The 14,320-nt window shown below is 57.1% G+C and overlaps 1 protein-coding gene across 2 annotated transcripts in view; it reads right to left on the bottom strand.

Annotated features, from left to right (window-relative positions):
- RYR1 (ryanodine receptor 1) overlaps positions 1-14,320 on the bottom strand; it is a gene marked incomplete at its 5' end in the record, with an annotated part of 118,295 nt that overhangs the window by 3,346 nt on the left and 100,629 nt on the right. For both annotated transcript variants that reach the window (XM_079907734.1, XM_079907735.1), the window contains 12 exons: positions 84-218; positions 683-829; positions 1,213-1,273; positions 1,375-1,505; positions 2,669-2,711; positions 4,699-4,829; positions 5,689-5,940; positions 7,096-7,182; positions 8,181-8,334; positions 8,933-8,985; positions 9,709-10,521; positions 13,041-13,382. In XM_079907734.1, the coding sequence (XP_079763860.1) occupies positions 84-218; positions 683-829; positions 1,213-1,273; positions 1,375-1,505; positions 2,669-2,711; positions 4,699-4,829; positions 5,689-5,940; positions 7,096-7,182; positions 8,181-8,334; positions 8,933-8,985; positions 9,709-10,521; positions 13,041-13,382 (2,349 nt within the window). The remainder of the gene's footprint in view (positions 1-83; positions 219-682; positions 830-1,212; positions 1,274-1,374; positions 1,506-2,668; positions 2,712-4,698; positions 4,830-5,688; positions 5,941-7,095; positions 7,183-8,180; positions 8,335-8,932; positions 8,986-9,708; positions 10,522-13,040; positions 13,383-14,320) is intronic.

The raw sequence follows: 14,320 nt of genomic DNA, 5'->3' as shown, positions 1-14,320 counted from the left end.
ACTCACCCCCTTTACAGATGGGAAAACTAAGGGTCAGGGATGGTCAGTAACTTGTTCCAAGAGTGTTGGGGGGAGGGGCTTACCGTCATCATGTCGTCACACTTCATATCAGGCTCGTCCTCATCCTCACTCTTGTTGTAGAACTTGCGGAAGAAGTTGAAAGCCACCACGGTGTACAGATAGACCACCACCGCCAGGAGGCCCACGGTCATCACCAGCTGGGGACGGGCAATGGGCCGGTCAGCTCCACTCTGGGCTTGCCCCTCCCCCATGCCCAGCCTTCTCTATCCTTTTTTTTTTTTTTAAATATTTATTTATTTATTTGGCTGTGCTGGGTCTTAGTTGCAGCACGCGGGCTCCATAGTTGAAGCATGTGTGATCTTTAGTTGCAGCATGTGAGATCTAGTTCCCTGACCAGGGATCAAACTCAGGCCCCCTGCACTGGGAGCGCAGAGCCTTAACCGCTGGACCACCAGGGAAGTCCCCAGCCTTCTCTATCCTTGCCCCAGTTCGGCCCAGGTGGCCTTCCCCTTGGGGTCTCACCACCCACACCTGCCCTGGCTCAGCCCGCCCAGCCTTGCCCCTCCTCACCCTACCTGCCCAGCCCTCACCCTCCACCCCTCCTCAGACTGCCAAACTCGTCCCTCCAGGCTCACTCCCCTCAGACAGGTCCCCTCCACACCTGTTTCCCATTGTGGGTGACAGAGGAGAGGATGGTGCGCAACGTCTTGACCCCCATGGCAATGTCCAGGAGGTGGGCGGCAAAGAAGAAGTTGTTGTAGTGACCCAGGAGGGACATCACCATGTACCAGCCCAGATACAGGAAAGACTGTGGGCACACAGAGCCGGGGTCAGCGTGTGTTCATGAGGGTCAAGGAGTACTCTGGGCGCCAGGGAACAGTTGAGAGTGTTGGGCACGCTCTGGGGTTCGGGGGGCCATCTCTGGCTAGGGATTATTTGAAGGATCAGGAACAACTCTAAAACAGCGGAGCACTCGGTGGGAAGCCATTCTGCAGGGAGTTGGGGAACCCTCCGCAGAAGGACATAGTCTGGGAATTCAAGAGTGTTCTGGGTGGTAAGTAGCCTTGGGCGGGTCAGAGGTGCACAGGGGTCAGGAGTCAGCCCCTGGTCAGGGATACCTGGGGGTGGGGCACCCGACGCCCTCGGGCCCTTCTCCAGCAGGCCCCTCCCCCGCTACAGGGCCCCCCTCACATTGTCTGTGAAGATGACCCCAAACTTCCAGATCTGGTACTTGATATCGATGGACATGAGCCTGTAGGGTGGAGGGAAGAGGGATGGCCAGATGCTGGGGGGTCAGACCCTGGCCACCTCCCCTGCCTGTCCCAGGCCTGTGCAGGGTCACCCCTGGCTCACCAGGTGAGCAGCCCCGGTGGTGGTTCAGGCTTGCGCTCATTGTGGGCTGTGATCTCCAGCGTGGCCAGATCCATGCCCAGGAGCTCGGCGATCCGCTCCCTCCCAAAGATGTCCCCGTGCTTGTCCAAGACCTACGCAGGGGAGCATAGGGCCGTGCAGACACAACTAGAGTGGGGAAGGTCACAGCCTGCATGGTTGGGGGTGTCTGGGGACACTCTGAACTTTGTGTGAGAGATTGGGGGTGCATTTTTCTGGGGAGAAGGGCCAGAGCTTTCTTCAGATCCTCAGGGGGAAGGTCCCAAAGTGATAAAGGTCCAGTTTACTCAGTAGCCAAATTAATTGGGATCATTTATTATTATTAGGCAGGTAGGCAAGGAATCCTATATAACTGGCGTCCCCACCCCATCATCTATGAATTCATCTCCTCCCACTCACCCCCTCACTCACTCTGCTCCAGCCACACTGGCCTCCTCACAGCTCCTCAAATATACCAGGCACATTCCTCCCCCAGGACCTTTGCACTGGCCGTTCCCCCTGCCCAGGACACCCTTCCGCCAGATTCCCACCTGCCTCGCTCCCTCACCTCCTGATCACGCTGCACGAAAGAGCAACCTGTCTGGGCCAACGCCCACGCGCTCCCCACCCCTCCGCGGGGCTTTTTTCTTCTACAGCACTTATCACCACCTGAATGCTATAAATGTGTTCCTCCTCTGTCTTTCCAACTTGAGGGTCCAAATGTGTTTACTCCTTGGATTCCAGGTCCTTAAAACAGGTCCTGGCACACAGTAGGTGCTCAAGAAACATTTGTTGAGTGACTGAATGATTGTAACTGAATGTTACTGAACTGCTCATGTAGTAGGTCATATAACCTTTACAACAACCTGGTGGGGTCGGCCCTCATTACTTCACTTTGAATATGAGGGAAACTGAGGCACAGAAAGGTTGACCCCACTAGGAATAGAAAAGCAGACAATCTAGCACCAGAGTCTGTGTGCTGAAAATAGGATGCCTTACTTCCTCCCTCAAAACTAATATTCTTACTTCCTCCCTCAAAACTAATATTCTGCGCCAGGCACTGTGCTGTGCTTGTTACACGTATCGTCTCGTTACAGAGCGGGAGGGGTGACTGTCACGCTCACTTCAAGACTGGCAATCTGAGGTGCTCCTCAGACAGTCAAAGCCTCTTGCCCAAGGTCACACATGAAGCAAGTGCTTGACGGGGTTTGGATGGCCTGGTGGCAGCAAGGAACCCAGCCCGGGAGGCCCTTCCACCTCCCCATCCACGTCCTCTCACCTTCCGCTTGACAAATTTGTCCCAGTAGTTGCTGGGGAAAGACCTGCCAAGAGAAAGAAGCCACAAGACATCAGGGTAGGAGGGAACAGGGGCCACCAGCCAGGCCGGGGCGGGGGGTTGGAATTCCAATGCTTTTCTCACAGGAGACGGGGGGGTCACATCTCACTCAGGGTCAGGCTCTAAAGCCCCCAGGCCAGGTGACTTTTGCCCAAGGTCAACTCTTACCCCGCCCTCCCCCGCTGCTGTCGTTGGTGGAGCCCAGGTGAGGCAGGCGGCTCGCATTCGGAGCTGGGATGTGCAAAGACCCCAGAACTGCACTCAGGTGGGGAGGAGTCGGGACCAGCAGCCTGGCCCTGCTCCGGTTCCGGGGTGCTTCCTCACACTGTTTAATTTTATTTGATGATTCTGGCCCTTTATTTACCAGTTTTCTAATTGATGTCCCAACATCCTGCAAAGGTGGCCCAATGAGTTTTGCTGGGGAGGGGGTCGAGGGTGAAGTGGAGATTTATTATGAATCCATGGATTTAGGCCTATTTGATGTGTTTCAATTTGTGGCACTTTCTATCCTTATCAACGCTCAAACTGTCCTTGATTTGTCCACGGGGAGCCGCTTCTAAGCTGGCAGCAGGGTCCTTTCAGCATGTCACCATTTTGCAGTGAGCACACCCTTGCTTTCTGACATAACAAGATAATCCAGGCTCATCTTACACTTCCGCGACACAGCCCTGAAAAATCTGCCACTTCTCCAAGGAGTCTGGTTCCTTGTCACGGGAAATGGTATTTAGAAGTCAAGGTCTTGGGCAGACACCATTTTAAATAGGTGTCTCTCTCTCTCTCTCTCTTAAGCATGTGTACTTGAATGTGTGTAAGTTAAATGTGTCTTTGATGGTGACAGTGAGAGTATAGCATGTCCTTGGTATGGCTTCTCTCTCTCCTTGCACCACTTCACTAGGCAGGACCCCATAAGAAAATAACTTCCGGGACTTCCCTGGTGGTTCAGTGGTAAAGAATCCGCCTTCCAATGCAGGGGACGTGGGTTCTATCCCTGGTCTGGGAAGATCCCACATGCCACGGAGCAACTAAGCCTGTGTGCCACAGCTAAGCCCGCACGCCACAGCTACTGAACTCGCGCGCCTCAACGAGAGAGCCTGCATGCCACAAACTACCGAGCCCTCGCGCCCTGGAGCCCGCGCACCACAAGGAAAAGCCTGCTCTCGGAAACAAAAGATCCTGCATGTGTGCCTCAACAAAGATTCTGCATGCCGCAACTGAGACCTGATGCAAAAAAAAAAAAAAGTGTCTTCATTAAAAGAAAAAAGAAAATGACTTCCAACCCTTACCTAGAGCTTACAGTGCCCCAGAAACTACACTAACTCATTTCATTGTCACAAGGTCCTTGTGAGGTCGGTGCTATTATATATCCCCACTTTACAGATAAGGAAACTGAGGCACAGAGAGGCCAAGTGACTGGACCAAGAATTCCCGGCTACAGTGTGGCCAACCCAGGGTTCCAACCTGACCTGGTGTTCTTACTCTAGACTCCCTCTAAGGATGCAGCCCCACTGTATGAACAGATAAGATGGGACTTGACCTGGGGGAAAATGGAATGGGCTGCGAGTGTACTTTGGGGGTCCAGAGTCCCACCACGTTGCCCTCACAACCCTCATTTCCTCTCTGGGCTCAGTTTGAAAACCAAGTGATTTCATATATTTCCCACTCATGGCACCTGGTGAGAATCCCGCGTGGGGACAGAGTTTAAAATGCAGGTTCCTGGGTGCCACCTCAGACTCACTGAACCAGAATCCCCAGGGATGGGGCCCAGGAATCCCCACGTGTCAGCAGCACCCCCAGAGGTACTTTAATGCAGGGGAAATTTGTCTGTATTACTAAGAGGAAGACAAAGGCTTGGGGAGAATGAGTCAGGACGGGCAGTGACTGGAACGCCGGCCTTTTGAGGCCTGGGCTGGGACTGGAGTGGAAACCCAGCTCTGCTTCCCCAACCCACCACGAGGCTGGGGCTGGGCCCTTACGGAGTGTTGAGCACCAGCCGGTCCCACTGCCCCTTCACGTCATCGTCTTCAGGCTGCTCCGTGATGTAGAGGCCGTCAAACTCCAGCTTCCGGGCCAGTTCCTTCTCCCGCTTAAAGATCACCAGGGGCACCTAGATCATGCAGGGAGGCAAAGGGGTGGGTGTCAGGAGACCACAGCCTCGGCAGGAGCTAGGACATCTTGCTGGAGCCTTCGTGAGACCCCACATCACAGGAGCTTCCCCAGAGTGATCAGGGTAGTAGTGGGGAAACGCGGTCAGAGGGTCAGGGCTGGGATGAGGAAAAAACCCGGAAGAGCCCAGAACGGGCACCTGCTGCAGCCTGGGGCCTCCCAAGGGAAGGAGGAGGAATAAAACAGGCAGGTGAAAGGAGGTGGAAGTGGGGCAGAGCATTCCAGGCAGAGGGGACAGCACTTGTAAAAGTTCTAAGCCAAAAGAGCTCTGTTCGTCCAATTGTAAAGTATCAAGGTTTGCTGAACAGTCAGTTCTCGTGGAACCCATACTGAAGTCTTCGTAATACACCTTACGGGGCATCACGAGCTTCAGGCATAGTTGATGTCAGAATCCACATCCCCCTGTTGGCACCCATGTTATGTCTGAGGCCCACAGACCCTCACAGATATTAATTCACCCACTGACCAACATGTAGAAAATAAATATTCCCGAATGACAAGTTTTGCTTCTTGATCCAGAAATTAACATCGTCACAGGACCCATCTCCTCAGCTGCAACCTGTATCAGTTCCCAGTTTGAATATCACCCTTGCTAAAGACCCCAATCCTGTACTCAGTCCCCCAGCCTTACCCCAACCCTAGACGCCCCTCTGTCCTCATCACTGTGTTAGATGCCCCAGCCCCTGCCCCAGGTCCTCTCAGCCAGTGCCCCGGCACACATCCCCTCCAAACACACACACACACACGCGCACGCGCGCGCGCACACATGCCCCAGCCCCAAGGCTGTGGTCATGACCCACCTTGAGACAGTTGTAGCCAATGATGCAGAGAAAGGCCACCAGCGTATGCAGAAGGCTCAGGCAACGCAAGGCAGGTTCCATGTAGCCCGTGCTCTCCTCCAGGAAGTAGTACACCATGTTCTCATCCTCGTCACCCTCTGCTTCCTCTCCGGCCCCCGAGCCCCAGCCAGAGCCTCCACCTGACCCTGCTCCCGACAGGTCCCCAGCTGCTGAGCTCTCCACATCATCCTCCCCTGGTGGAGAGTCTGAGACCTAAAGGGGGACAGAGGTCAGACAGGGTGGGGACCCGGTGTCCTGGTACCTGGTCTGCCACACCCAGAACTGGGCCCTCGTCAGATACAGTCTCTGCAGGGCTGTCCATCAAGATCAAGGGGTGGGCCCAGGACCCCAGCTAGCAAATCAGATTCTGTCCTGGGAATCTGACTATTGAACTGAGTGACAGGAGCACTGAAAACAGAGTGCATTCGTCTTGATAGTGGAGCCCTAACGAGACTACTTTTAACACTAATATTAACACTAATACTAAAATTAGTAGTAGCTGTCGTTTATTTATACAGCGCCTTTTTTTGTCAGGTACTATTCTGAGTGCCTTACATACATCAGTCCTCTTTTTTTTTTTTTTTTGGCTGGGCCTCGCACATCTTGCAGGATCTTAGTTCCCTGTCAGGGACTGAACCCACGCCTTCAGCAGTGAAAGCGTGGAGTCCTAACCACTGGACCGCCAGGAAATTCCTCATGTTAATCCTCTTTTAATTCCCACAGCTCTAAGATGTAGGCTCTGTTACTATCCCATATCACAGATGAGGAAATTAAGGCACAGAAAGGTTAAGAACTTTGCCTAACATCATGCAGCCAGTGAGTGGTGGAGCCAGACTCGGATCCTACAGAAGCCATGCTCTGACCATTCTGCTAGACTGCCCCTCTGTCCTGTTATCTAGATCTCGCGCAAGACCCCGAGGGTCCCTTTGTCCTTTGGGAGGCCTGCTTCATAGCCCTCTCCTTCTCTTCCATGAGCTGCCCATTTCCTCCTCCCCACAAATTTCTCTTTAGCTTATGTGAGAACAAAGAGATGTAACCGAATCAGCGGGTGTTGCAGAGAGGGGAAGGCCTGCACCCAGGGGCACAGGGCTGGCCAGTGGCAGAACTGAGCGTGGAACCCAGGATTGATTCCCTGCACTAACTCTCACAGGGCACTCAGGCATCTGTTCCAGATGGACCCAGACACACATACTCACCACCACAGGGGTCTTAAGCTCCAGGTGTTCAGCCTGAACCTTCCTGGGGACCCTGAGCCCAACACCTTATCCCTGGTGAACTGCAAGGGCCCTGGGAACCCGTTAGGGGCTGAGCCTGCCGCCCCACAGCCCAGGTAAGCGCCTGATCCTCCCGGCCCCTCTTGATCAGCACCTTATAAAACAGCAGGATGAAGTTGATGGCGAATGCCAAGAAGAGGGCAAGGAATCGCAGAGTGTAGAAGTTCCGGGAGAGGTAGTTCTAAGATGAGGAGAGAAAGAAAAAGACAGAGCTCACGGTCCACTCGCTTCCCGGGAGAATTTATCCCAACATTCACCCACAACCCAAGCACCGGGGTCCTTAACATCTGGTCCCACAATCTCCCATTTATTGAGTGCTTCTTGTATACCAAGGCCTGGGCTAAGAGCTTTACATGCGTGAACCTGTTTAATTCTCACCCCAACCCTATGAAGTAGGTACTGCTGATGTGCCCACTTTCTGGATGAGGAAATGGAGGCTCAGGGTGGTGAGCTGTCTTGTCCAAGGTTACGTAGCCAAGAAGTGGCAGACCTGGGCTTTGAAGCCAGGCGGTCCAGCTACAGAGTCCACACTCCCAACCACTCTGCCATGCTGCTTCCCGGGTGAGGGCACTCTGTCTGCTTTATCCCGGGCAGAAGACATCTACTTCCACCTCTCCCTTCCTCTTTTTCTCTCCATCCCCCATGCCTTCCCCAAATCCTCACTAAACCACCCTCTGTCCAACATGTTTCCCTCAGCCCCTCATGTCAGGCTGGCCTGGAGAGGAGACAGGACAGATGGAGGCATGGGCCCCGAACTCCCTTCTTCCGGGCCTGGATGAGGAGATGAATTCTCCCCCCACAGGAGGAGCTGGGGCTGGTGTGGCAGCTCCTTCCTGAAGGCTGAGAGCCAAGAAATAGGCCACGGTGGGAGGAACAGAGCCATGGCCTCAGCAGGATTTAGCTCTGGATAGAGGATGGGGGTGGGAAGCTGAGGCCGGTGGCCCCAGGTGCGCAAACGCGGGGAGGCTGGAATAAGGATTGTGAGCAGGGAGAGGCCGAGGAGCCAAGTGGGGACCACCTGAAAATGCTGCCCTGTGCCCAGGTCCTGCTCTGTCTGGGGACGTCTCTGCTCACAGAGATGAGCCTGGCCCAGGTGGGCTCAAGGACAGCGTTGGGGGAGAGGTGGTGTGAATGTTTTCTGGGAGAGGAGGCTTCAGGGTGCCCTTGCTGGGTCCTCACCAAGAACTTCACCCTCTGTACTTCCAGTTCTCCCCAGAATTCCAGGTCCCCGCCTCCAGCCTCCTCCTTCTTTGGAGGGGGGGGAGGAGGAGCTGTCTTCTTGGGGGGTTCTGGTGGGGGTTCGGGGACTTCTTTCTTCTCCCCATTCTCAGCACTGCAGGGCAGGACACAGAAAGAGTGAGCAGGTGCCTGGGAAATGCATTCATTCATTCATGCATTCAAAGCCATGAGCAGGGGCCCACCCCATGCCTGGTCCAGGTCTAGATGGTGCTGGGGACACAGTGGTGAGACAACTTCCAGCCCTGTCCCCATGGGGCTCCAGTCCAATGCGGGTACAGACCCGTCACCAGACAGTGGCAGCCCGGAGTGGTCAGGGCTGGGACGAGGGTAGCTCAGGGGCTTATGGGAGCCCGGAGGAGACACCTCTTCAACTTAGGGGGCATGTCAAGGTCGGCTTCCCAGAGAAGGAGCCACGTGAGCCAAGATGGGAAGGAGGAGGAAGGCTGAGACGAAGCGCAGAAGAAGGTTTTACAGGTGGAGGGAACGGCTGGCAGAAAGGCTTGCAGGTAAGAGAGGAGCGCTCATTTCTCTACTGCCTTTCACAGAGGCCCTCCTCCGGGCCTGGGCCTGGGATGGGTGATGCTGAGGTCCCAGAGTGAACAGGACATCCTCAGGCCCTGACCTCCGGAGGCTTCTAGTCCAGGAGGGAGGCAGTGATAGGGGCTGGGCCCCTTGGACCCAAGGCCACTCACTCGGCTTTCTCAGGCTCCGGCTCTGGAGGTACCTCCTCTTCCTCTCCATCCACCTGGCGGCAGGGCAAGTATCAGGGCTGAGCCTGCACCCCAAGCGCCTCTCAGACCTGCCTATTCCTCTCTGTGTCCCTTTCTGGCCGTTTCTCCTGGGCAATCTAAGTTTTACTCCCCACCCCCACCCCCCAGAAGAGGGATCAAGATTCTCATTTTACAGAGGGGAAACTGAGGCTCAGAGAAGTGGAGTGCCTTGGCTAAAGCACTGTGCAGAGTCAGGCTGGCTCCAAGTGGAGCTCTTCTCCCCTCATGGCCTTCCGTCACCTTGACAACCTTCCGTCACCTTGACAACCACACCCCCACGGCACTTACTGCACTGAGGATGCTTTAGGGGCCTCTGTCACGTGGACTACTTAATTCCCTACATCCGCCTGTATCTCTGAGGGTCTTTCCCAGTGTCTCTGACCCTATCTTGGGTCTTTTTAGTTCTTGGTCCTGCTTCTCCTCTAATTTGGTCTCTGGGTCTCTTGCTCTTTCTGGCTCCAGACACTTTTTCCTGTCTCTCCCAGAATCACTACCCTCTTCACCGGGAGACTTCCTCCAGGTCTCCATCTCTGCGTCCATCTCTCAGCGTGTCTCTCTTTGTCTCTGCGTATCTCTCAGGCCCTCTCTCCGCCCTTTTCCTCTCTCTGTGCACCGCTCTCCAACCTCTATTTGTCTCTCTCACCCTGCCTCCTACCCCAATCTCTCCAAAACCCTGATGCCCCAGCCCGCGCTCTCACCCCCAGCTTCCTCTTGATGATGGGGGAGCCCTCGGGCGTGGGCGGCTCCGCCGGCGTCGTGTCACCCATGTCCCCGAGGCCGCCGGCCCCTTCGGGCCGGAAGGGACCATCCTCGGCCACGGCCACAGTCCCGTCGGGGCCTTCTGGGCCGACCTCCTGCGCCGCCGCCTCCTCGTCGCCCACGCCCTCCGCGGAGTCGCCCGCGCCTTCGCCCGCACCCTCGCCGTCCACGTCGCCTCCGGGCCCGGCCGGCTGCTCGCCGTGCACCTCGTCGCCCGTGGGGTCGGGCATGCCCGCCAGGAGCTCGGTCATCGTCACCTTCTTGGCGCCCTCCACCAGGCCGCCGCCGAAGAGCGAGCCCCAGAGCAGGCGCAGCGCGCCCGCCGCCGCCCCCGCGGCCGCCGACCCCGCGCGCGCCAGTGCCCCCCAGAGCAGCGCGGCCACGGCCGTCGCGGCCTCGCGCGCCGTCAGCCGCCGCAGCCGCCGCACGCGCCGCCGCAGGCTGCGGTAGCTGAGGCCCCGCAGGGCCCGACCCGCCGCCGCCGCCAGCCGCGCCGTCGCGCCCGCCGCCGCCGTCCCCGCCGCGCCCTCGGTCCCCGCCGCGCCCTCTTCTGCGCCCTCGGCGCCCGCCTCCGCCGCGCCCGCGCCCTCGTCGTCGTCCTCCCCCGGCCCGCCCTCGGTCTCCGAGATCTGCGCGGCGATCTGCATCTCGAAGATGGTGTCCTCGCAGAAGCTCACGAAGAGCTCCATCTTCTCCGACTCGCCGCCCTCGTTCACCACGTCGAAGATGAACTGACGCTTCGACTCCTTCACCTGCAGCGCGGGGCGGAGGGAACGTGATGGGGGCGCCGTCAGCGGTGACTTGGGACAACAGCGGTGGCAGCCACGCGCGTTCGCCGCTGTTCTAAGCATCGTCATTTTTATTTTTGAAAGCGAACCTATATAGCGCTCGCTGGAGGTGCACCTGTAAGGACCTCAGCAAGGCTAGGCCCTGTATCCAGCATTTTATGTATGGTATCTCATTAAATCCGCACAAACCGTCCTAGAAGTAGGGGCCGATATCCCCATTTTACAGATGAGGAAATGGAAGCCCAGAAAGTCACGTGTCCGGGGTGATGCAGCTGAGAGGTGGCAGGTGTAGGATTCGAGTTCCCAGCAAGCTGGTTCCAGGATCGATGTTCTTGGCGTCGACAGACTGAGCATAGTGGTTGAGGGCAAAGGTTCTGCAGCCAGCCTGCCTGGGTTCGAATGCTGATTCTGCCACTGAGTTAGACTTAACGCTCTGGGCTTCGGTTTCCCCTTATGTAAATCAGGGAATAATAGTAGGACCCATGCATAAAAGGGCTGGCGTGAGGATTAAATGAGTTAATAGATGCTGAGTGATTAGAACAGTGCCTGGCACCTACCAAACGCCATATAGTGCTTGCTGTTGTGGTACTGCTGCATGAGCGCTAGAGGGCCACGCAGGCAGACGTGGACTCCGGACCCGTAGGAGAACGTGGGAATGGGAAGGAGTGAGCAGGAGGAAGTGGGTGTCTGGAGGAATAACACTAACAGAAAGAGTGTGCACGTGGGGTGCACGTGAGGGGCGGAGCTCCCACAGGGTGTACTAGAGTGTGAAGGGCCAGTGGTGAACCAGGGCTTCCTGCAGATGCAGGGATGTGCAGACGTCCCGGGTGCAAGGACGATGCAAGGGCTTTTAAGCCAGATTGCAGAGGAGGATGAGTATACAGTGGTGCCCCGAGGGACACAGGTGAGTGTGCAAAACCTTGGGAGTTCCGGAGTATGTGAAAGGGCCGATGTGCAAGAGCCTCGTGAGAGGGCACCGGGACTAAGGGAGGAATCGGGTGTGAGGAGGGCGTGGCGGCATGGGAGGACATGGGGAGAACGTGACTGTGCCCGGCTCAGTGCTCGGCGGACATGGGCATATGGGGCAGAGGCATGCAAGGGCCTGGGTGAAACCGCGGGTGGGGAGTGTAAATGTGGGAGGGGTCTGCAATTCATATGGTCAGGGCACGTGCGGCAGGATGAGTGTGCAAGAGGACCCGGGAGTCAGTGTAAGAGGGCCCAGAACGTGAGGGCAGGGCTCAGGGTAGGGCACAAGCCCGGGCGTGCATGAGCCAGGTGTCACTGAGGAGGAGACTCAAGGGGCCCAGGTGTTGAGGAGATGATGGGAGTGCAAGTCTCATGAACTGTGAGTGTTAAGGTGGGAAGGGTGTGCAAGAGCAAGTGGGAGGAGTGTGCAGGTGCCTGGGGGCATCTGAGGAGTAAAAGGGAAGTGGGAGTGCAAGGGGCAGGTAAGGAGCACGCAGGCTCGGCGTGCACTGTGAGTGTGGGCAGGAGGGCCACCTGGACAGCAGGGGCGGGGCCAGGGGCCGAGCATGCGTGAGGGGCACATGGGAGGGTGAGAGAATGGGAGATGGGAACCACATGCAGGCTAAGTGTGTGAGGTGGGCTGGGGGTGTGCCAGGGCTACGTGGGCATACTTTGGAGCAAGTGAGTGTGTAAGGGGCATTCACATACTTGTAGGCTGGGCATATTCGGGGCACATCAGGTCAAGGAGTAGGCCTGGCCACCAAGGACACACAGGGGCTCTTGTGGGTGGGCTGGTGAGGGCTGTCCAAGTGCTCATGAATGAGCATGGGTGTGCCGGGGCATGTGCGGGTGAATGAGTGAGGACGGGCAACCATATGGCATGCCAGGGCTGCAGGAATGCACACTGGCATCCTCAGAGTGAGTGTGCAAGAGAGGTGCACGCACACGTGGGCCCAGCATAAGTGGGAAGGGTATTGTGTGCTAGGAACTCAGAGGGCATTTGGGGGCACAAAATGCCAGTCATCGGGGCACCCTAGAGCCCCCACGGTGCGAGTGCAAAAGAGTGGGCATAGGCAGGCCAGGGCCGAGAGAGGGCATACCAGGGGCTGCTGGTAAGGTGAGCAAGGTGTGTGTAACCACGTGGGTTCAAGTACAAGAGTGTGGGTGTGGTCGCATCAGGATTATAAGAGCTCCCGGGGTGAGTGTACAAGTGGCAGGCGTGGTGTGCGAGCAGCCACAGTGAGGGCCCACAGGCGCTGCTGCATGTATAAGGGTATATGTCCATGCCGGGTCTGCACGAGGTGGGCATGGGAGAACCGGGGTGCGCAAGGGCACAGCAGCACCCCTACAACGTGTGCAGAAGGGTGGGCGTGGGCTTGCACGAGCGGAGCAGGGACACACCAGGGTCTGCAGAGCGGATGTGCGAAGTGTGCACAGCCCCATGTGTGGTCCAAGCGTGCCAGGAGCATGCCCCGAAGCCCCGGGAGGCAAGCATGCGCGTGTGCGGGGCCACCGACCTGGGGCATCTCCCACTGGGCGCGGTTGGTCTCCGAGATCTCGAAGTAGATACGCTCGATGCGGCGGGAGGCGCCCATGATCTCGATGCGGCCCAGGTAGGGCCGGAAGTACTCGAGGATGCTCTCGGCCAGCTCGAGGAAGTTGCGCAGGCGCGGGTCGTGAGGCACGTGCTCCGACAGGTTGGTGAGCAGCACGGCCACGTTGAAGCCGATGTCGCGGGCTGGCTCCTGGAAGCGGTTGGCAAACTCCTCGCAGTCGATCATCTCGTTCTCATCCGCTTCGGAGCACGAAAGCAGGAACTGGATTTCTGGACCAGTGAACTGCTTCTGGCTGTCCATGGCCTGGAGAGTGGGCAGCAGTGAGCGGGGGAGGTCAGAGGGGTGGCCTAGGGAGCCCCAATGCCTTTCCCGAAAGAACTATGGACTTTTCATAAGGAGAGAAAAATCCAGAATCATATAACCAGCACCCAAGGCTGACGTCCAGCAGGTTGGTATGGGTGAGGCTGTACCAGCTATTAAAACACTGAATGTTATGGGACTTCCCTGGTGGCGCAGTGGTTAAGAATCTGCCTGCCAATGCAGGGGATGCGGGTTCGAGCCCTGGTCCGGGAAGATTCCACATGCCGCGGAGCAAATAAGCCCGTGCGCCACAACTACTGAGCCTGCGCTCGAGAGCCCGCGAGCCACAGCTACTGAGCCCACGTGCCACAACTATTGAAGCCCGCGCGCCTAGAGCCCGTGCTCCGCAACAAGAGAAGCCACCGTAACGAGAAGCCCGCGCACCGCAACGAAGAGTAGCCCCCGCTCGCCGCAACGAGAGAAAGGCCGCGCACAGCAGTGAAGGCCCAATGCAGCCAAAAGTAAATAAATAAATTTAGTTATTAAAAAAAATACTGAATGCTGCATTTCCACAAAGCTGAGCTACCATCCACTGTCAGATAAAGTCCGTTTTCAGAGATGGTAAGATGTGAATCGATGAAACTCAGCACTTGTGTAGCAGCTGGTAAAGAGATGCCGCCCCAAGCTCCCTGCCTGCCATCCTGGTGAGTCCCCGCAGGCCTGCTCTCCACCCGTCCTCCCCCCACATGACGACACCTGTGGTCTGTACCAGAGGCTTTCCTGACCCTCTGGCTGCAGCTGGGGCCTGTCCAGCCGAGGTCGGGGAGCAGCAGGAGGATGGACTTGTGGCATTTCTGTCCTCGGCTCCCTCCCCGTGCTGGCTGTATCTCTCCGCCAAAGGTCAGTTCTGCCGTCCTGTCCACACAGCTCCTTCTGTCTCT

The sequence above is a fragment of the Stenella coeruleoalba genome (genome assembly GCF_951394435.1).
Source record: "Stenella coeruleoalba genome assembly, chromosome: 20".
NCBI lineage: Eukaryota > Metazoa > Chordata > Mammalia > Artiodactyla > Delphinidae > Stenella > Stenella coeruleoalba.
This window is presented reverse-complemented; position numbering and strand designations above follow the sequence as displayed.